This window comes from Brienomyrus brachyistius, chromosome 1 (genome assembly GCF_023856365.1).
Source record: "Brienomyrus brachyistius isolate T26 chromosome 1, BBRACH_0.4, whole genome shotgun sequence".
Taxonomy (NCBI): domain Eukaryota; kingdom Metazoa; phylum Chordata; class Actinopteri; order Osteoglossiformes; family Mormyridae; genus Brienomyrus; species Brienomyrus brachyistius.
The window spans coordinates 44,399,052-44,422,907 of NC_064533.1; the positions used below are offsets into that span (position 1 = coordinate 44,399,052).

The 23,856-nt window shown below is 44.4% G+C and overlaps 1 protein-coding gene across 2 annotated transcripts in view; it reads right to left on the reverse strand.

The window, feature by feature from the left end:
- LOC125750822 (protein TANC1-like) overlaps positions 1-15,762 on the reverse strand; it is a 93,648-nt gene extending 77,886 nt beyond the window's left edge. Inside the window, exons 1-2 of one of the 2 annotated variants that reach the window (XM_049029145.1) lie at positions 15,556-15,762; positions 1,295-1,386 (exon numbers count right to left, since the gene is read on the reverse strand). In XM_049029145.1, coding sequence (XP_048885102.1) covers positions 1,295-1,355 — 61 coding nt within the window. In that variant the 5' untranslated portion in view covers positions 1,356-1,386; positions 15,556-15,762. The remainder of the gene's footprint in view (positions 1-1,294; positions 1,387-15,555) is intronic. The other variant, XM_049029227.1, reaches the window with a different exon arrangement.
- Between the last annotated feature and the right edge of the window lie 8,094 nt (positions 15,763-23,856).

Here is a 23,856-nt window from a genome sequence, read left to right on the forward strand (position 1 = left end):
CGCATACCGACAGGGGAGGGAGGTAGGCTGAGCTGAAACAGGCAGGGAGGAGAATATAACCAGGACTCAGGAGCAGAGGGGATACATGTGAGGGTGGATAATTAACCACTGAGTCCATCAAAAGCAAACAAGCCACAGGTCAGGAGTAACTAAAAGGAAATCGTGGGCGGGGTAATTCAGTCACCAGCACAACAAACACGCAAAACAGCCATGAGCTAGATAAATTACCCCTGTGACTACAGCCATTCCGGACCCACTGCAGCTACCAGCACATCAAAAACCTAAACGGTAAACAAGAGCATTCATTGGCACAAAACTACTTAAGGTGTCGCTATTGCTGCGAGCAGGCGTACCTCTGTCAATAATGGCAAGTTCTGTCAAGCGATTAGGTGTCACCTAGGGGAGAGGGGGGACAATTCACATCCTGTCCCTCTGGAAGGTGTCTAGGTGTGGTCTGAGAGGTGTTGCCATGGAGACATGACCAAAGGCTAAGTGTGATGGTCCCAATTAAAAAAAAAAAAGACAAGGGTAATATCTGGTGTTTTCGCTTTAGAAAATTAAGTGATTTGAAGGTGTGGTTTAATTTAAAATTACCTTGATGCTCCTCTGAACGTCTAACATCCATCCATCAGAGTCGCATTGTCATGCTTTTATAAAACTCTAATTTCCTCAAGGGTTAGACCTTTGGAGGAGATCCAGTTAATTAGTCTCTTCCATCACGTCACCCTCCCAAACCCGTTTAATGCCAACTGTCACTTTTTACACCCACATTAAAAAACCCCTCCTCCCCCAACACTCACAATTTACTTATCATGGGGGAAAAGTAAGGGTCTTTAAGTGCTGCACTTGTTGTAGAAGCATTTCAAATAGGTCAAGGCATAATTTCACCTTCACACTGCCAAGAAATTCTTCTAATTAGATTGAGATTTAGCCTGCATTTCTCACCTTTGTGAAAGTCACTTTGTTCCAAATACTCAAATTCTGCCTTTTCACTGATATCTAGAAGCCAAAAGATCCCTGGAAGGCCTCGAAAGTTGAATATTTTTGTTTTGATGCAAGAATAATACATAAAGGGAGCTTCAAACACAAAGCAAACAAAAAGCTGGCAAGGCAGAAGGGGAAAACGGAGGAAGAGATACAAAGGGAATGCATTAGAAGAGAAGTCAATCGTGAATTAGCCAATCACCAGATGACATTTTTACTTTTGTTTGCGACCAAGCGTCTGATTGGTACTTTAAGATAAGCAGTGAGGATGCAGTGTTACTTGTGGTGGGGTCCTGCCACTCATTCATACCTGGCTCCTTCTTGCTGGCCCTTCCACCTTCTCGGCTCTTCTTCAGAACAGCTTTAAACATGCTGAGATCTCTAGAGCCTTCAGTCTCTCCCCTGTGAAAACATCACCACCATCAGTCACAGAGGAACAGGGCAGCAAACACTTCAGGGCGCAGTACTGCACATCTGCACGCGCGCGCACACAGAAATGGGTGTTTTCCTCACGCAATCCCACGGGTGGTCTACATGGAGCTGCACTGAAGGAATGTCCCTCTATTTACAGAGAAAACGGACCTCATGAATCTGCTGGATACCGAACGTTTCCTGCCTAACCGATGCTACATCCCCAAACTTGGCCTTCTCCAGCCACCCATTACAATAAGCCGAACCCCCTGCCATCAGTGCAAGACCTCTCTGATGCAGGACTGGAGAAAATGGACACATACCATTAAAAAGGGAAATGGTATGCTTGAGGCAAAAATGGCAAACTCTCCCACAAACACCAGGAGATCACACAAGTTGCATATGTGCAACATTGATATGGCATCTAGATACAAGAGCGCAAGGGTTTTTATGGGATTCTGCTGGGGCCTAATTGTCAAACGTGAGCATGATTCAGATTTGCAGCCATAAAGGGTGGGGTGGGGGGGGGGGGGGGGGAACAAGACCCCAGACAAAACAGGCTGGCTTCCAATTGACAGGATAAGAATGTGCAACGATCCAGATTCATTTTTCCTCCTTATAAAGGGGGAATTCAAACATGCTGTGATGGCAGAAGAAGTAACACTACCATCAGGAGAGCAACCCATTCAAATTCCCCAAAAAACTGCTGAGTCTGGTGCTCTAGTAAAGGAGAAGTTTCTTAAATTCATACAGGGGTTCGGAAGGATCTGAGCAAGAACACTCAGGGGAACCTCAAGCACCACTGAGATAACCCCAAAAACGGGAAAAGCCAGTATTTTTCCATTAGTCAAGAGAAGGTCCTGCAGACAAGTATGCCGACTGGATTCCATAAAAATGAGACAGAAATGGGGGTATGAGAGGGCAGAAAATGGATGACATGCTGAATGAGCTGGCATTGCAGCAAAGTTCTGATGAACCATTTCATCATAACATCCAAGCTTAAGAGCTTCTTGAAAAAAAACCCACGAGTGCTCAGACCTTGGTAGCCGATTCCTACAAATTTCCACGGTAACGCATTCTGTACAGAATCACTTCTGCCGCGTGCACGTCATGAAAGGCTAGAGGCAGCAGAAGAGGTGCATCCACTAACATGAGTATGAGATGCATGACAAATACGAGACCCCTGGTCAGTTTAACCAGCTATACTAAGTGCAGCACTTAAACTCTGCGATTAGGCAACTCGAACAAAGCGAGCCGATCAGAGTTCGAAAGGTCAGCATGGCAGAGAACCTCAAACGTTCTGCCACATGAGCTCGCTTCCAATTGAGGATTCAGTACGCCTCAGGAACCAATGAGGCTGCTACAGAACCAAAAAAAAAAAAAAACACCCCTTAGCGTAAGAAAACACACCATTTTTGGGGAAACATGCAGCCATTTTAAGTAAATTACCATGGAGCAAAAATGCAAAAGTCACTGGGCAGAAATACAGCAATTTAGGGGGAAGAAAACTAAGATCAACAGCAGCCTTCTGATTATAATTCACAAGTACATGCAGCATTTTCAGGGACCACGAATCGACGACCGCAGTCTGGCAGGACGGTGTCAACAGAGACTTGCACAGCCGCCCTGTGTTTGACCTCGGCCCGCCAGACAGTCACCCCGGGAAGAAACGGAGACGGCTTCAAGTCGGAATGGAAAGCGGGAGCAGAGACGGCTGGCCAGGAGGAACGAGCAAGGAAAAACGGCACAAGTAGTAGAAAATACCAGCTTTCATGCAAGATAACCCAGCTGTGTCCTATGAGACCCTATGGCTGCCTTTCCGAAAAGCTGCAGTCACATCCCTTTCCCAGAATAAAAACATTAAGAAACATCTTGTTCCTTGATTACATTTTGGTTCAATCGAATTCAGTAGCCAAGGATGTGCTATGCACCAGACTATCCTCTTCAACGGCATAAACGAATTACAGGCAAACTGATAAGACAAGAAGTTTATCACCCTATAAACAAAAAACTTCAGCACAGCCCTGCTAGTCTGCCACGTCTAATACTCACCTTCCTCAAGGCATGTGCTAGGAGTCTCTCATTCCCAGGAATAAGCAGCCTCCCTGCAAAATGGATCTCTGGGTAAACAGAGCAAAAGCCCCGACAGCAGCTGCTCTCTGCAAAAACGTCCCTTCGAGATTCTCAGCAGAACATGGCAGCATCGCCATTATAATCAAGGCAGAACTTTAAAAGACAGGAAGGGCCATTAGCGGAAGAATGGACAGAGAATCTTAGTTCTAAAATCTGATTTTTAGATGAATGGGATGGAGGCATTTACATTTCGGCAAAGCGGTCAGCGAGGAACCTCCATTTCTCAATCCCCAGGAAATGACTCCACAAACTTAACAGCACCTAAAATACCTGTGAAGACTCATCGATGACAATGAGATGGAGTCACAGCAATATTCTGAGAGGATGGCGCAGGACAGGGGTCGCCGCACCCTCACGACACTGTGGCAAACCGCAATCCCTGCAAATGTCTGACAACCTTCAACTCTGCAATACGGTAATGATTCGTGGGGGGGGGGGGGGGGGGGTGTATACTGAAGCCCAGTAACAATCAATCAGGCCGCAGTGAAATTGGAACACAGAACAGAAATGCTCCAAACAAACAGTCACACACTTCCAACTTCAGTTAAAATAAGCTCAGAACTGGTCAGGCAGAGACAGCACCAGTGCTCCAAAACCGCACACTCATTCTTGGCCTATTTGGGACCGGGTGACTGTTAGTACTCTACTTGTTTTTGTTAATATGTCCCGATAAAAACTACATCCTCTAGTACAACCTGATATGTGTGATAGCAGCCCCCCCAACCCCCCCCACATAAGGCAGTCCCTCCCTCAAGGCATCCCTGCAAACGATTGCAAAAGCATCTCCCGGTTCCATGTACCCCAAGGTTTTGCAAGCTCCAGCTTCTCAAGTCCCAGAACAAGTCCCCCGTTCCGTCGACCCCCCCACCCCCAATTCAATGCAAACTCCACGGCCCCCTGCCCGAGTCGCCTCTCCATCATCTCTCGCTCCTCTGAGCTTCCCCTGGCTTCTGGCCAGCAACTGATTTTCCCACACAACCCCCCACCCCCCAAAAAAACCCTCCCTGCTTGGTTCTCACCACGCCATGACAATTCCTGCCTAAATAAGGCAATCTACATAATAAAGAGAGACACCAGCACCCAGGGATGGGCTATAGAAGATCGCGCTTTATGGGGGTATTTACAGGAATGCAGACAATACAGAGATATGAGCAGCCTACACAAGAGCCACCGGAACAACACAGCCACGCTTACCCTCCCACTGTAAGCAAACGCAAACCACAAACCAGCAGCACTGAAAGGTGGAAAAACAGACTTAATGTTTAATTATTCTTTGATTCTGTAAAGGCATTGGCCTCCCTTACAGCCCATATTCCCCTGAAACGTTTTTTTATTTTTTACTTAAGCATTAGTAATTGTGTTTTTTTTTTTTTTTTTTTTTTTTTTTTTAAAAAAGGCTGTCCACACGTGACAGGGCTGCAACCATTTAATCGCATTTTGAAACCATTTTAGAAGTGCAATAAAATTTTATAACTAGATGCACCAATGTGACTTGCACATATGCCCCCCCCTTTTTTTAAAACCATTGTCATGTATCACATGACACTCAGAGCGAAAATTGTTGGGGGACATTTTCCCACTGGAGGAACTTCCTTCCTGGAACCAGGAACTTCTGTCGTGTTCCCTCCACAGGAACTCGATCCTCAGAGGTACTACTGGGGTGGGGCTTACAGGGATAGCTTGCTGATTGGTTGACCATAAGCACCAGTGCTAACTTGGAAGTACTTGGAACTGGCAGGAACAGATATAGGACGTAGCAGACCAAAAACTGAGCAGATAAAATGTAACCAAAGCAGAAAAATTCATATAAATTTGCGTGCTCCACATTATTTCTGTATCAGAAAATTCCATCGATAACCGATATACTTTAATATTGCCAATGCAGTCAGTAAAACTCACTAACGGAGTAACGTCACTTTGCCATTTGTTTCTATGGAAAATGATCTGCTGGACACACTTAATGAATCATGCACAAGTTATGGTAGAATACATAAAATACAACTAAAAAGCTATGTCCCATTAGGATTGCGATCAATTGCCTCAGTAACTAACAAATAGCTAACAAAAGTACTTGTTCATCCTCGTTTTGGGGTAGCAATGTAGTTTCGTTTTAAATTGTGTGTGAAGTTTAACCTACACACTCTATGCTAAATAATCACGGGAGACACAAAAAGGTCCCAGCTGCTGTTGTGGGGTGAGAAAGCGACACGTGAAACTGGCCAGGAGCTACAAAAGTTCTAGGTCAAGATTGCCCAGGTACTCGAACCAGGAACTAGGTTCTTGAATGCCTTTGGAAAAGTGCCTCATGAAAGTCAAAGCACAACACCACACTACTGCAGAGACGGATTACCTGACAGAAAAGCAACTGACCACATACTAATGTTTATCTTTGTAAATTTGTGTGTTTATGGTTTTTAAAAAAAGAACCATTTAACTTCTCAAAGCACTACTTCACTTCGTGATCTTTTTTCCTTTAACATAAAACATAACATGGTCATTTCTATAAACAGTATATTAAATACCAAAGCATTTATCACAAATACTTCTAAGATGGAAAAAATGTGTTGCGTTGCATGTCGATTTAAGTGGTGCGCCTACATTTTGTGCTGGTACTACTAAAATTTTCAATAAGGAACAGGAGTGTCACTACTGGAGAGTGTCAGTCTGGAGCCCTGCACTGTTATCTAAAAGCCCTCCCTGTCCTAAGGATCAACAGGACTTAGTGGCATGAACATGGCACCTGTGTCAAATTTCAGCACTGCACTGCTTAAAATTAAAACAAACCATCATGTGTGCAACATACCATGTGCTTAGGCGTAACCCTCTCAGTTGTGTATCTTGGCTTGTATTCATTCTCTGTTATTGTTGTCTGTATTGTCATGTCCCCAACATCAGCAAGCTATGGCAGAAATGAAGTTCCTCCAACCGTGGTCACGTGGCAATAAAGATTCTAATGTATACCATGAGAGGAATGAGCAAAAAGCAAACGTCCTCTACAGGAGGACAGAAAAGAATTGCTGGATCTTTGGAGGATACGAATCTTCATTCAGCTTCTGATGTTTCCATTAAGACAATGACAAGAGTAACTGCTGGCCTGTGTGTTTTTTTTTTTTTTTTTAACCCAGACGCAAAGTAACAGTCAAGTCAACAGCGTAACCAAATCTGCTCTAATCGTTTGGCCATAGGAAAGGAACTGGTTGTCATTACACCAGAATTTCACACAATGAATGGGGGTGGAGAGGTGCTCCAAAATCCGTGTGAACAGAATATACTTTTCTTTCAGATGGCAACATAAACAGCCTACTCATCTCATCTTCAGGATAAATGTCTAACCCACAGTCGTAATTCAGAGGTTCCCAAAAAAACAACATGATGTCATGAGAAAAGCAGAACGGGGCAAAGCAATTCTCAAAAAAAAAAAAAAAAAAGATTTATGTTACAAGACAGGGATGACTGCATTCCCTTCACACAAGATCTCACAAAGATTTGTGCCCATAGGCAAATATGTATGGTGGTTCGGTAGTTTGTATAAATACTGTGAGAAGAGGGGAAAAGCAGCACTTAACGTTAAATTAAATTTACACACAGGTAGGAAAGAAAAATCCCACTGTCATGCCAGAAAAGATCAAAGAGCAAAAAGCAATTTCGAACTGAACTTGACGCATCCTGGTCAGCCTGGTCAGCCTCAGTGGCACCACATACCATCCCCTGCTCCTTCAAGACCTAAGCCGTCTGTCATCAGTTTCTGTAAATGACCCAGTCGCTGATTAGCTGGGCTTGGCGTCGCGGCATAATCCTCACAGCGTCCCGGCCCCAGGTATCAGAGAATCCACACACATTTACTTGCCCTCAGACAGAAAAATCCCCATTGTTTAAACCTTCAGCATCAGCTACATCATAACACAAATATGCCGCCTGCAAGTTCCACCCCCACCAAATGTGATTTCCGGAGCATAAGAACGGAGGGAACAACAACTATAGATCAGAAAACCGGAGGACGTCACGGGAACAAAGGCTGGATGAGGCAGAGCTGGAGGCGAAAATAAAAACAGCAGCTACAGGCGGCAGACGGGAGTGTTTAAACAGCTTAAACTATTCGACATGCCTGAAACAAACTACTTTCACTCTCTCTTAGGGAAGATGTTTAGCGTAAAAATCTAAACCCAGGAGAACTTCTGGTGCCTCTCTCTCGGCCAAAATAACGACGTCAGTCCCATACCCGATATGGAACCATACGTAATTGTGTCAGAATCTGTCTCTCTGCTGAAAGGATCAATTCCAGGTGATTTATTCACCCAGACTGGGCCTCCGTGGGGATAACCTGTGTTTAAAACCAACCCGACTCTGGAAGAAAAATATGCCACACGTGTGAGCAATTACAGACACCCCACCCCCCCATCCTCCACTCTGACCCTTACCATCCCCACATTCCACAGCACTGCAGCTGTGCTGTTAGCATTCATGCACGCATGGGGCACAGCAGAGACAAGCCATGCCCCACCCCCCCCCCCCACCCCCGGAGATGAGATAAGAGAGGACAGGAGGTGTCCAGTGCGTGGTCCCCGGGACAGCGGCGGCAGACCTCCTATGGAGCAGGAGGGCAGAAACGACATGAGGTAAGATGGTGTGCAAGTGTTTCTCAGAGATCACCAGCGGTATGCTTCTAGTCTGCGATCACCCCAAACCAGGCAGACAATACGAGCGTCAGCAAGATCAGCGCTCCTTAGCTAGGAGACAAGCATACTCCCATCGGGTAGAAGAATGTATACCATCCCCCCGACCAGAGTAATTTTTTGCTCATTACTACCATATACCCCACACAAAAGCCCAATAAACATTAAGATTTATCTTCCTTTTTTTGGGGGGGGGGTGGGGTGTCATCGGATTATGGAAAGGTAATCCACCTAAAAACCACCAACTTGTCTGAACCCGATACGTACCACCGTCGCATTTTTATTTGTGGAGGGAGAACGGGGGCACATGTGCAGGAGAAATGGCAGGTGAGGGAGACCTGCCGCTGCAAGGCTCCCCTGACAACTGATCCCAAGATTAATTAAACCATCGGTGCGTCTCTTAAGGATCAAAAGGCAGAACAAGAAAAACATTATATATATATATATATATAAATCAACCTAAAAAAGTATCAGCATGAAAATTGGTTTTAATCACGGTGCATAAAATGGCACCTTATTTTAAGTTCCAGTGAGGAACGTCTGACCGTCACTTAAAAAAAACCTGATAAGGGAAAAAAAAAAAGAAATCTTAGCACACAGTATCAATCCCTCTACAGATCTAATCTCCGCAGATCTTCAAAGAACCTTTGTGTGACCTCGGAGCCATTGAGGGACCACACTAACATTCCCCAAGGTTCATGGACAGACATGAACAGCAGCACAAATGTTCAGGAGAGCTTCCCTCTGGGAGGTCGAGGCACAGGCCAGAACGGGACCATGACCCAACATTATGGAAATTCTCCAGCACCTCAAGATGTGCCCATTCTAACAACAGAACGCCAAGCTACAGTGTGACACATCCACAGACGTTTGAGTACCACATAACTACCAACTAATATGCAAAATTAACGTCATGTGAAAGAATGCCTTCATTGTCATTGCACAAGGTACAATGAAATTGGGACACTATCCTTGTTGGTGCAAGAACAAACGAATCAGGAAGGATACAAAAAGATTAAGGGATAAAATATAAACAGAATACAAAATAAAATATAAAAGGAGTGTAAAGAATAAATATGTAAACAATGTAAAAAAAAAGTAGGTGTTCAAATAAAATGTGTTAAATTATAGGTACATGCCATTATTGTAACTGTACTCATAGCTATATGAGTATAAGCCATTACTGTAAGCAGTTTTTACACAGTACTCAAATGTGGAAAAAGAGAGATAATGACTTTCTTTTAAAGATACACACAGGTTATTGACACACGGCACTGGAATGCATTTATCACAATGCAAAAGTTTACTGGCTAAATTACTCCTTTATATGACTTAGTTAAATCACCACCCATATATGGTTCTATTTATGAACCGCGCAAATGGAAACGTATGTGTGGTGCACGCTGGGAAATCTCTGCGCCTGGCCTAAGGAAAAAAACAAAAATGCTTCGGGATGTAGGGAGGCAGTACGGCTGGGAACAAGAGGTGGGCAAGTTCTGAGTTGATGTGGAGAGGAGATTAGGAAAGAGCATCCGATGGGGCATGACGGGACACCCGCCTCCCTAAAAGGTACAAGAGCCGGCAGGGACCCGGAGCACCTCAGAGGAAACGTGGGGGGGGGGGGTCAAACTTTCTTTGCTCCAACCAGAAGTTCTAAGAAGCACTGTGAAGAGCCAGACAACCTGAAGCAAAAATACTGCTTTTCCCTGTCAGTGCACCCCAAAAACAATTGGGTTATGCTTCAGGAAATAATGGCAGGATGAACTCAATGGTTAACAGACCTCAGGCATGACAGGCCGCAATCGCAGGCTTCCATGAGAGCTGTCAGTGGAGTGATTAACAGGAGAGACACTCAGCGGGGAAGATCAACAGCAGTTGGGCACGTCGTTCTGATTTAACAGTGTGCTGCCTCAATCCCAGACGAAAGCGGCTGGGGAGAGTATTCACAATGTTCAGTTAACGAAGGGGGGCGGATCTCGATCAGGCTGAACTATGCGTGTCAAAGGAAACCAGGCGAGAAGCAGTGATGGAAGCAGTGGTCAATCAGCTGGCAGCGTTCGGTAGATTGGCTAAAAGTCACCCATCATCCAACGTGTCAGCATTAACCCCCCACCCCATCAGACAGAGCAACGATGAGCAACCAAGCAGACGGGGCCGTCTAAATCCCCCCCCCCACCCAAGCAAACGAGTCTCATCGACTGGATTCGCAGTCGGCAGGTTGTGGTTTCCATGGCAACCAGAGACACTCCATGCCACGACCTTTACGAGTCTTTGAGGAAAAACCCATTTAAATATTAGGTAACACCTTCGTGCTCCAAACGGGAAAATGCCAGGTCACCTCGCATAGGTGCAAAATCTTGGCGTGGTAGCCAGGAACGGAAATCTCATTAAACGTGTTAATTCCAGGCAATAAAGTCAAACTGAAACACGCTAACAGCATGTCTGCCAAGCTGTGAACAGGGGAGGGTTACAGACTCCTGCAGAAACACTGGCATTAAAAGGATCTGCAGGTAATGTATGAACCAGACAGTCAGTCTTTGGTCAGTAGCAAAGCCATCAAGAAGCCCCATAACGCCAAACATGCAACAACATTCCTAGCATTTGCTCTAAAAAGGATCTCTTAGCGGCCAGGTCATAAAATGAATGCATGATTGACATCCACCATGCAGAACTTGAGCCCATTTTAAACACATCATGCGTGCTTCTCCTTTGAACCTTAGACATCATCGGCATGTGGCAGCCTTCAAGTCCATAGTGGGAAAACGCAGATGACATCTCTGGCGACGGATCAGGCAGAGTGTCTGGGGTCACGGCCATGGTGGCCGCGGTCACCAATAAGACCTGTGAGCAGGATGATGTCGCAGTCGGGTTATCCCAATCATGCAGGACAGTAAGCTTCCCTCTATGGTAAACTGTAAAAACTACAAGATGAAAGACACCACAACTGCACCTCAGCTTTTTACCTCACCAAGCTCTCCTTAAAAAATCTTTGACCTAAATGGTAGACTGCTTAAAAAAAGTATCACGGTTATTTATATCGAATACTGAAAGGCCTTCCAAAACAGTACAGCTAGTTTCTAAGATGGCTTTCCTAAAGTAAAATAAACACCTTATATATTCAGCAGAACTATGTAACTGAGCTTAGAAGCAGAAAAAGACGCGGAAGATTCTTCGATGTAGCAAATTAACATCCCAATCCATTAACACCACAAAATCATTCGGGACTCAAAATTAACTCACGGGTGCAAAAGCATTTTCCGTAACCCTGCACAGACAGTTCACAGCAAAATAAACAAATAAAAATCCAAATGCATTTACAAGAAGTGAGTGTTCTTTTTAACCAGCTCCGCATGTCAAAACCTGGCCGGACTGACTGGGAAGGCATGCCATGACACCATAAAGAGATCTGCCGAAAGTGCGCTCTCTGCCGTCCTCTCTGCCAAACGTCACAGGAGAAGGGAGGCTTAAGGCGTTCATCAGCCATCACGGCGCAATGCTACGCCTTCTGGCATGGACACATTACGTAAATGGATCTCGGCCGGGAAAGGTGTGAAGGCACTTCATAAACTGCTTCCTCTCACCTGGAGAGCATCCACCCTGCCTCACGGCACCACTATACACGCCGTCTCCAGCTTCCATCCAAACAACAGAGAAGCAAACATTGGCAGGTTTAGGTCACCGTAGGGCACCAGCCACTGCACCCTTGAACATACCAGGCTTTAATCTCTTCTGTGTAGCATGGTGGAAAGATTTAGGGAACACATTTCCGACCTGAAGGTTGTCTGAGTCCCGGGGGTGCCATCCTGATGGACCTCAACATACCTTTCAGAAAGCAATTATTTAAACTGTCAAAGGACAATAACAGGTCAATCAGGAAAGCAAAACTTACATCAGTCAGCAGCATTTGTATGAGAGCAGCATACTGCCAATACCTGTTGTCTGTGATTCATGATGTCATTTCCTGTTTGCGTTCTGCCCTGCAGGGGAGGGCGCAAAGTCCAGCAGCTATGCCACACAGAGCAGATACCGAAAGCAAACCCCGTTTGATAAAGTGTGGTAACCTGAACTGTGTTTGGGGTGGGGTGGGGGGTTAGACAAAGGCCAGGTCGACAGCCCCACAGGCTACCTCTTGTTTGTTTAGGGTTAAGCATTCACCTGCAATGTTTAAAGTTCGGCTTTCACTTGACAAGCAGCCCTTGTTGACATTAAGAGTTCAAGAGCTTTTGGACACCTTTCCAGTTTCAGCAGCTCTCCTCATCTACTTTCACTTGTGAGAGTAAACAAAACATCCTGTCCTGCAGGTCTCCTAAACCTACAGAATCTCTCAACCCACCCCCAGAGTTTAGCCACACAAATCACATCCTGATTCACCAGTATATTTTACCAGTGGGTTGTGCAACACATTGACCTGCTGGATGACAGCTATGTACAAAACAGGTGGAAAAATTACACTAGTTAAACACATATAAAAATACATTCAAATAGTTATTGGCCATGGGCTTGCATAGCAAAGGGTGCGTGGGGGGGAATTACTAAAAAAAAAAAAAAATCTGTGCATGATGGTGTTTTGTAAGGGCACCTCACTTCACCCACACTTGTGCACATCACTCTGAAATCACAGCTGACAACCTACACGTCGGTGTCCCTTCAAAACACCCGTCACAAACCGCCACCGAGAGAAGAGGCGTGATGAAATTAGCAGAAACCTACTCTCACGCACATTTCCACATACCGCAGTGAAAACAGTCTGATCGTTTCACAGGGATCCTGCCAGGAACGCAAAATTAAACTGCTAATACGGAGAATGTGCCAAATTTCAGAGCATTAAAATACTCGACCAGCCAAAATATTTCACATACTGCGGTTACGCGGTACTTTCTTAAACTGGCTCCGAAAACAATTTTTCCCTAGGTGGTACAGTAGTTGTATTAGTTCTTAATTCAACACCACACCCCCAACTCAAGCTGCTCTTTGGCCAAAAACCTAAGCCTTCACATAAATTACACTGATGTCCCAGGAGCAAAACAACTCAAGAGTTATTGAATGTGCACTGCCATCTTTATTCAGTGTGGAACCAAAGGCAGAGGAAATGTGCAGTTCAGGAGGAGGTCTGTAGTAGAAAATGCACCCCAAAAATCAACAGGTAAACTCAAGCCACAACCAAAAGCGGTACAAAAAACAAAGTCAGAAAAGGTTATATGAGAAGCAACAGTACCGAAACTGTTTGTGTTGCATGGCCTTGCTGAGTCTTTTGGGAGGGGGCAATGACCTACGTTACCCTGAGTCTTGCGTCAAACCCCCTCCCCTCCCCACCCCAAAGCACCTTGACCAATCTGGTGAACATGATGTAAGAGATCGAAGGCTCGCAGCATGGCATGTCTGGTTCAGCTGTCCATCAAAACCAGAGAGCCTGCAGTTAACAGACCACCACCCACAAGCAGCCTATCAATGCGAAAGAGGAAACCAGGGTTTAACAAACAATAGGGGACATACAGAGAACTGTCCTACTCCATACAGAACTAGAGCTCATGGTTTTATCATGCTTTGAGCAAACCATGAAACTGCACAGTTAACACTTGTGGGAGACGCCAGCACAAATACAACTTACTAATTTATCACACTTTACATTTAGTTTTTAACAAAACACTAGGTATCAGGCTGACCCATTTAACCAAAGCACTGGGCTTACTTGACTGACTCCGGGGGTGCTGCTGGATCAGAGCTTCCCCGCAGCCTGCCGCCTTGATTTGCCAAAGCACCTTGTCCCCTCTCCAGACTGGCTACGAACAGCTAGACCCAATCTCCCCTGTGGCTGGGAGTTTTGTCCGAATTGCCCACAGTGGGGGCTTAAGACACAGCGACAAAATCCCACTTGTCTTGCCACAAAAGTTCCTACTCATGTACCCCAAGGATTAAAACAATACTGGTAACAGACAGAAGCACAACAGTTGTCCGTGTACCTTACAGTGAAGTCTAACCTCTCGAGGGTGGGGGTAAGGCACCCAAATGACTGGACAGCTGTACCGAAGCTAAAAATCACATAATGCTTCCACTGATGTTAAAACATTTTAGATGGGTTAAAAATCCGAAGCCAGCATCCCCCCCCCCCCAAGAAAAAAAGCCTAACGAAGCATTTGGATTACGCAGATCTTGACATCGAACTCACTTCTTTCGTTTAAACACACACGCCGCAACATACCATGAACAACAGCACGTTTAGAAAGCATTTCTTAAAGTGTATTTGAGCTGCAAGCCATTTTCAGAGATCCGCGGCTACACCACCAAGCCCAGCACAGCATCGCAGCATGAACTGTCTGGAGAGTTAAAAGTGCTTTACAGCTTGATGTGGAACCAGCTGACTGCTAAAACTAACACCCAAAGTAGTAATAACTGTAATTAAACTAAAAGTTACGCTTTGACTCGACTGAAGTCCAACAGGAGGACAAAAATTGCCTAGATTTGGGATTTGTATACTCAATTTACAAAAACTACACATGATTCACTGTCGTATTTAACACAAAGCAGTATGGATCCTTGGGGGTAAAAGGTACATTCAATGGAAATTAAGTTATCGTTGGCTACACTCGGGGAAACTTTTCACAAACAAGGAATAATGTGTATTTAATTAAGGAATATGTAAAGTTAGTATAAATGCATTTACACACAGCGCAAAGTTTCCTCTCAAAGCTTGTTTCTTTAGAGACTTGTGAAAAGAGTCAGATGCACTAAGGCGTTTCTCCACACGACACAAGACGTGTTCAATTAGACTACGGAGTATTTATTAAATGAGCATTAAGTGTTATACAAACTTCTTTCTCCCCCCAACAACATCGAAACAAATAGGCGGTGAATTCAAGATGGACACTTGTAGCTGAATCTCAAATTGAAAGCATTTGCCATTGCTGTCACAGGGTAACAAACCTTCACATGGGAAGATGGAGAAACGCACAAAAGACGCTAAATTTTTCCGCACGAACCGCTCCGTCGACAGCAAAACTTCATAAAGAACGGAGTCCGAGTGAAATGCCTTGACATGTTTAACAAACTTTCTAGGCACTCAGTCCCTCCGTCACATAACAGCAGCCTTTAGGGCTTGACTTTACAAAAACGTTGTTCTTTAAGATACGGAGAAGTACCAATAGTCGTTTTAATTAAACCATCTAAAATTTATCTGTCTAAACCGTTTTCCTGCTAAAACCGCAGCCCCGTTTTAACCGCACCATTCACCAACTTCCCAGCGACTCCTTAAACTGCTTCATTTCGGTTTCACCACCGCATCCGCAGTACAGCATAGAACTCGATATAAATCTCGATATTTTTTTCTCCCATTTATAAGAAAAGAGTCATATATTACCTGTTTTAAGTCATGAAGCGCCGGCTGAAAAGTTTTTTTCCCTGGCGCTTATCTCCACATGAATGGCCGGACGGGAGCTAGCGCGCCGCTCAGCTCCTCCCTCGCGGCGCTTTCGGCCGTGAGGTCATACCGGGGGGAGCCGAGGCCACGGGCACCAGCGACGGCTCACATCGCACCAGCGTGCCGCGATCGATTAACGACACCCGCGATGCTCGACAAAGAGTGACCCGAGTTTACCTTCCCGGCAAAAGAATTGCCCGCTCCTCCCTCAAAGTAGCGCAAAAATGATAAATATTTGCCACAACCAGCCAGCTAACAATTTGTATAACAATGTTATACAAATAAATCACATATTGTGTTTAGTTTAAGTAACAACCAACTTTAACATCAACACATACCAAATTATCTCCAGAAAATTCATTTTGTATATGCGTCGCGGGGTTAAGCAACATGTTTGTGTGGAACAGAAATAATTATGCATGTTCCAATCGTTAAAGTTAAGCGTTTTGTTTCTTAGACTGTCGGTAAGGTTCACATAAATAATATGTACTTGTTTATAAGAATGCGTACCAGTCTGTATTTTCTATTGGAGCCCGTGCATTATCCTGTTAAATTATCTTATTCAGTGTGTGAGTTGTTAGACCAACCATAAGTCGTGTAATACCTGGCTTTTAGAGTAATCTATGGTATGCATTTTTCTGTATTATGATATTATGCATAAATAATAATATTACGTGTGGAAAGATCAAACGAGCAAACAAAATCAGGTAGCTTAGACGGCACATAAGAGCTGTATTTCAAACTATTGCACCTTACCGTCTTAAGTATGATGAATTGTTACGTGAAGTGTTGTAACTCAAGCCAATAATTACAGAAGCGTCGCTCAGATAAATTACGTTCAGTTGTATCTGCAGTGACACCGCGAGGAAGAAAGACCTCATAACAATCAAAAGGAATGGAATAACGCTGCCATCTGACAGTCTCGTTTCTCATTACATTGGAATTGTCTTTTGTACGTTTCATTAAACAAGAATTACTGAGCGCCCCATAATGGGACTTTCATCCTACCCAAGGTGTTCCTCTGCCCTGTGTCATTTGCTTCCAGGTATAAACTCAAATCTTCAAACGATTCTATACTGGGTAAGTTTGGACGATGGATCAATGGAAGAATGACTGGACAGCTTTGTGAAAAGGCTTTATAAAGGAGCCATATTCCGTTTACGAGCAAGACATTTGCCTGGACACTTGTCTGATATTAACAAATTCTAAATAACTGATATTTTGTGCGTGTATATTGATAACAAACATAACGCTATGCTCTATCCTCAAGACTTTAAAACCTGATATCTAAGCTCTTTTGTAGCTAAGAATCTGGACTAGTGCAAGACCATCCACCCTGGATGCAATGCAATGCAGAATATGCAGAGTAAAATGCAGATCTAGGGTTAGGAGTGATTTATTCATGACTCCGCATGAACAACTAGCAAGTATTAGTAACTGAAAAAACTGAACTTTTGTAGAAAAACAATCTTTATTTTTTTCTTAGAAACAAAAGCAATCTAAACGAATGCCAGTTGAAAACAATACTGACTATATAACCTTACCATCATGTATTCCATATCAAATGTATTTTTAGAAAACTATTCTGCTGTATATATTTATTTTTTATTGCGCATGTATAATAAATAATGCAGTGCACATTTTACTGAGTGACCCAGTGACCCTGACCAGCATGAGCAGTAAGAAGCGGACGGATCAAAGTGAGTGAATAGAAAATAATTCTACAGCAGCTATGATTCCGATCCGAAGGTAGAGAAAGGGTCATGGAACAAATGTGATTCTGTGACAATGACTCATTTCATTAAGTGCCGTGTCACATATCTACCGGGGTGTGGTTTGGGGTTGTTTTTGGACTGCAGTGTGTTCCCAGTCAAACACGCCACTCCAGAACCGCCTGACAGATCGCTGCTGAGTGACTGGCGAGTGTTCAGAAAGCAGGGGATGCACGCAGTGTTGAGGGCTGTCCTGAGCAAAGTTATCCCGCTGGAAATTACAAACAGCCTCACGAATATGAGCCCAAGGGGAGAAGACGATATAAAATCTGTTTGGCTAATGTCACTCCCATGGTGACCTCACCCCCAAATGGAATGACTTTATATTACAGTCTCTCTGCAGGATTTGTGGATTTTACAAGCTGTTTTTAAGCATTTAGCATTTTACGATGGCTGAACTCTGCTCACACCCAAACAAAAACAGACGCGGATCCCAAAATCACAACCTCCCTCCTCCTTCTTCATGCTGTGACCAGGTTCGGGTTGAGGGCATCCTGTGGATTTCATCACCTGTGAAATGTGGCCTGACCGATAAAACAGCCAAACTCAAGATCTGAACATAAAAAGCAACTTAATTAAAAAGGCAAGAATATTTCATGGATATGCTAGATTACTGCCATTAAGATCGGTGCTAGTAATAAGACTGGAAATTAAAGCATTCTTCATATACAGTCCTAGTACTAAGAATAGATTTTATATAATGTATTACTATTATGATTAGAAATGAAAGCATTCTTTACACAGTAGCAGTAAAGCAGATGCCTAATCAATATTATGACATTTGCCAATATTATGATTGAAAAGAGGCAACAGACAAGTAGGTATGGAAAATGAATGAATGAATGAATGAATCTATTTGGGTTCTGACTGTTTGGGATAATAAACAGCTGAGGTAGCTGTTGCAGGCAGGCATGCATAAATGCGATATTGATTTCTGTTACATTTACGAAACCCCCAGGACTTTGAGCAACACTCTAATGCAGACACGAGTCCTGGACGGCCCTGGGAACATGCTTGCGCATTAATAATCTCTCCATGGTGTCCTGTATCCTTTAGGTATTCATGCACAGTTAGACAGGCCAAATCTGAACCCCCCCCACACTCCCCTATAATAAGGGCCTTGGGAGAGATGAGGAGGAGAGTGCAGCCAAAATGTCTTAATATCCCACAGGCGGGGTGCCGGAATTTGGCTGAGGCACCACTCCAAAGAAGGGCGTAGGGATGCCGGGGTCTACCTCCACGTCAGCACGTGATGTTATCCTGCTGGATCTGCGGTCGAATTAATCTGCCAGCATAGCAGCAAGCATGAAATTAAAGACGTTCAGGATTAAACAGACTATTAATAAGACATTCATAAATACAACAAGTAGCTTCAAGTCCCTGAGAGTGCAGCGATTAATTAGAGCTACCTTTAGTGGGCAAGGCTGCCATAGTCACAGTAATAGTTGCAGTATCCTGTATGAATCTGATTTAAGGTGCCCCAGTTTACATTTGACTTTAATGTCATTCCTTTACATTTAGGCCGGACTACTTTAATCCTCCAAGTTATCTTGCAAACCCACAAATCCAGCTTCGTGATACAGAGCCCCTGGTCTACATCATAACCCCAGCATTAAGAGCCACCATACTGCCCGTGACGCTCCATTTCATTCAAGGTGAACAGAGCCTTTTCCCTTCTGGTGATGATCGTTACTACATCCACCCATCCATCCTCCAACTGTTTGTCCTGCACCAGGTCACTGGAAACCTGGACCCATTCAATTGGACAATTGCAGCAATTTCTTTTTTGTTTTCCTGTATAATCTTCTTATATTTTGTTTCTGTCCCCTGTGAATAATTGCTCTCCGTCTGTACAAAGCAGTTGCATGAACCATATTAAATAACATTTAGCTCATTTAGTAACATTAGCTGTGTTTTAGAATAAAAATCTCATTGGAGATTATTGTTACTTTATGTAAAGTCACTGCTATTCTTCTGTGTTTAGTTTAATATTACATTATTTTAAGTAGCCGCCCGGTCGACGTTTGGCTGAATCATTTGGGCTGTCAGATGTTTTTCACACAGCACACTCCTTTCTGCTCTCTGTGGGAGTAGCTCTGCTGCAGCTGCCTACAGGAAGGCTGCACGCACCATGAAGTGGACGGTGGGGGGGGGAAAGCCCTCCAGAGCCTCATCACCAGGCCGGTCGAAAATGCCGAACCGACTGGTGCAGTGCTGAGGCGTCACCCGCCGCACGGCAGCAGCCGGGTCCTAATTCAAGGTGGCCCATCCAAGTCGACGTGTGGAATGTCTTGTTTCGCCGGCATAATAACCATCTTCCTCTACTGTTAGAGGTGCTTCATAAACTCTACATATCAGTGGCGACACTCTCTGAGACCGGGGAGCGGCCAGATCTCTTTAGATGGGTACACATATTATTAGTCAGGTCGCTTTCATGGCTGACATACTCAGGGTGTAGCTGTTGCTTTGGTGGATCGGCTCCTCCCGATGGTGTCCGATGTCTCTCCTTTCAACGAGCGTATTATGAGATTCAGGCACTCTCTGGGTGTTTTGTCTGTTGTCTTGGGGCTCAGACTGCTGTGAGTGATGCCTCAATGAGGGAGACATTTTATTCGTAACTTTATTTGGTGGTTGATGGGTGCCCACGAGGTCACACTCTGCTGATCATGGGTGACTTCAGTGCAACTACTGGCACTGACATGGCTGGCTATGAGGATTGTGTCGGTCCCTAGAGGTCTGGCTGCTGTGGTGAAAGTGGGTCCATGTTCCTTGGCTATGCAAAAGATCAGGGGCTACAGGTCACTGGATCCAGGTTCCAGTGCCTTGAACCATATCGTTACTCCAGTGATGGAGACCGAACACATCGTCCTGGGCAGTCATTGGAGGTAGAACCACAGGGTCTACAGAAGCACCCAGTTTGTGGATTCTGACAAGAGACTTGTTGCTACTCTGAAGATTCAGCTTTGGTCCAGAAGGTTACTACCTACTAGAAGAATGAGGCTGGACCTGACCAGACTCCAAGATCAAGCTGTTTCTAATGAGTCTGCACACAGTTTGTGTGCTTATTCTAATGTTATGTGGGAGGCCTTCTGTGACAAGACCCTGAAGGTTGCTGAAGGTTGTGTTGGTGTTGCTGGTGTTCCCAGGAGACGTTTCATCTCGCAGGGCACCCTGGATATTATTGAGATGTTTTATTAACTTTCCTGAAGGTTCTCATCGAGTTCGAATGCGAATATTGGCAGAATTTCTTTGCAGCCTTTGTTGATTTTGATAAGGCATTCCATTCAGTTGATCCAGCTGCCCTGTGGCACATCCTGAGAATTTGCGGGACCCCCCCCCCCCCCCCCCCCGAAGTTACTGGACATCATGGACGGCCTGTACACTGATACTGTGAGTGTGATGCAGAGTGGAGGCAGAACCTCTACATTCTTCCCAGTTGATTTTGGAATTTGGTGTATTCCTGCTCCTACTCTGTTCAGTGCTTGCATGGACTTGGTGTTGGGCAAGGTCGTGGGGTCCAGCAGCTGTGGGGCATATGTTGGTGAAGAAAGATTTATTGATCTTGACTTTGCCGACGATTCTGTGATCTTCACAGAGTCAATGGAGTGACTAAGCGAGGAGTCTGAGTGTCTGGGCTTGTGAATGTCCTGGATAAAAAACAAGATCCAGGCCTTCAATGACCTCTTGGGCACAGCCTTCAGCAGTGTGTCTGTCTGCAGAGAGAATGTCGACCACATTGAGAGGTTCACTTACCTCGGCAGTGACATTCATGTCTCTGGTGACTCTTCCTATGAATTCAGTAGACAGATTGGAAGAGCATGAGGGGTCATGAGGTCACTGGAAAGGGATGTGTGGCGTTCCTGATATCTTTGCAAGTGGACAAAGGTCCAAGTCTTTACAGTCCTAGGGCTCCCTATTTCACTGCATGGTTGCGGGACATGCATGCTATCCAGTGACCTGAGACAAAGACTGGACTCCTTTGGTACTTTTTCTCTTCAGAGAATCACTGGGTACTGCTGGTTTGACTTTGTGGAGAATGAGAGGTTGCTCAGGGTGTCCTGAATGACGCACATTACCTGCATCGTGAGGGAGGTTCAGATTCGGCACTTCGGCCATGTGGTGCGTTTCCCTGGGGGTGATTCGGCTCACAGGATCCTCATTGCTGTGAACCAAAGTGGCTGGATCAGGCCAAGGGCACGCCCACATAACACCTGGCTGGGGCAGATAGATGGCCATTTCCGAAGGGTGGGACTGGATCTTGTGTCGCCCTGGGGGGCTATCAACTGAAATCCTGAGGTGTTTTGTCATCTGCTGGGTGCGGCAATGCACTATATCAGTGCATGCTCTCCAACCTGACCTGACCACGCCTGATCAACTGCAATGGATATTTTCTGAGGTCATTTTGAAGTTACTAGTAACAATTATTCCCAACCCTTTATCCACTAGTAACATCCAATTACTTATAGGATATAGGGTGGTGAAAGGAACTGGTAACTATTCCAGACAGCACAGAGTACAAAGGGGACGCCCTTCATGGAATTCCAAGAGACCTCATTTATGTTCTATATGTATATAATAAAACCTACCTAATTTTGAGCAATGAGATGGAGATATTTAGGAGTCTGTTGTTGAGAAAAAAAATTCCTCCACTCAGCAACCTACGCCTGGTAAAACAAAGACTAGACAATTCATTAAAAAACACTGTCAGGATGAATAAATCGATCGTGCCCAAAATCCCATTACAAACTAAACACTTTTGGAGTCGCGGTTATACATTTTTAACTGTAAAATATTTACTCTACAAAATGCCTTGTGTGAAATTTCGACACACACGCGGTCAAATTCGCCATCGCTCAAGTATGAAGCGTATATCAGAACGCAAAGACGGGCTACTTATAGGTTAAAAATCTTTTTAAAAAATAGTGCCTGGATGCTACTTTAATCAGCACGGTGAAGAAGAATCACGTCTACTGCCAGAAAGTGCAGGGCAATCTTCTGGCATAAACTCATTCCTGTGGATCAAGTCACAGCAACAAAAAATATTTATATAGACCTACGGACTATGTGTATATAAGGTAAGTTTATAAGTATCCCCAAAGTCATCCCGATCCTTAAAACAGAACACAAGGGAATGCTGCTTTCCCCATACAAGATCGATTTGCAAATGTTTTCCTTCTTATAGTAGCTTATATTAACAAATAAAATTAAATACAGGGCAAATTTGTAGCCTCTACAGATACATCGCTACTTCTGGTGGGAAAGGAAATATTTTGAACTAGCTAGTGAAGTATTGTGGTTTCAAGAAAAACCAGACGCATAAGTATTGATTACAAGAAAAATATAATAGCAAAAATTATGTTTTATATAGTGTAACTGTGGAAAAACTGCCTGGAAAAGATTACTTAGGAAACTTACCTCGAAATTAAAAACAAAATACCCAGTCAGGTGCCTTGTGTCAGTAATAAACGGTATCATAACGTAACCGCAGTGGTGCAGTGCTTTGCGCTGTCACCTAACCACTTTAGTTCAAGTCTCCGCCAGGGTTTGCATGCTCTTCCCGTGTCGTCGTGGGGTTTCCTCCTGGTACTTTGGTTTTTCCCCACAGCTCAAAAACATCCTGAGGCTAACTGGGGTTACCCATAGGTAAGCGTGTGTGAGTGTGCTCTACAAATGGTTGGCACCCCCCGCGACCCTGAATAAGATAAGCGGTTTCAGGAAATGGATGGATAATGTAGGAGTTTAGTTCAATTGTTTTGACTTTATAAACACAATGACAATGGGAAAAAAAAACCTGCAATACCTCAAAATAAGATTTTGCTTCCATCTAGTGGGCTATGAAGGAATTGCACACGCAACAGAGAAATACGAGAAGTTCATCCATCTATCGTTCTCCGGACCCATCCCCGCATAAAATCGACTGTTTCGGAAAGTGGCAAGAAACCTGGTGAGACAATTCCACTGTTTTTTCAGCAAGTGGATGAAGCGGTATACTGGCTTCCTGAGGTGCACCATTAACGCTTCAGAAACGATTCTCCATAGCTACTGCAAGTGACAAAAAACCCCCACAAGTACAAAAACTGTTCCTCAGCGTACATTTCTGTAAATCTTCTTAAATTAGACTAAAATGTACATTTACTTACAGCTAGGTTACTATCGGCAGACCCTTGAGGTTACAGCCTTACAAGTAATTGTACCCTCAGAGGTACAAAATAGTACTTTTTTCTAACAGTGAACAGTCACTACCTACCCACCCCCCCAAAAAAGAAAAAATATTTATCATCAGCTGCTGTACTTACTGTCTCCATCACCAGGGATGCCAGCCACCTGGCTCACACCCTCTTCATACTCCACCCTTTTAGGAAATGCTACCAGTGCTTCACCACCCACACCATCCGCTCTCCCTGAGCCTTCAGGCTGCTAATCACTTGCTGACCTGTATCTCCACCACACACTCTTCCACACTACTCTC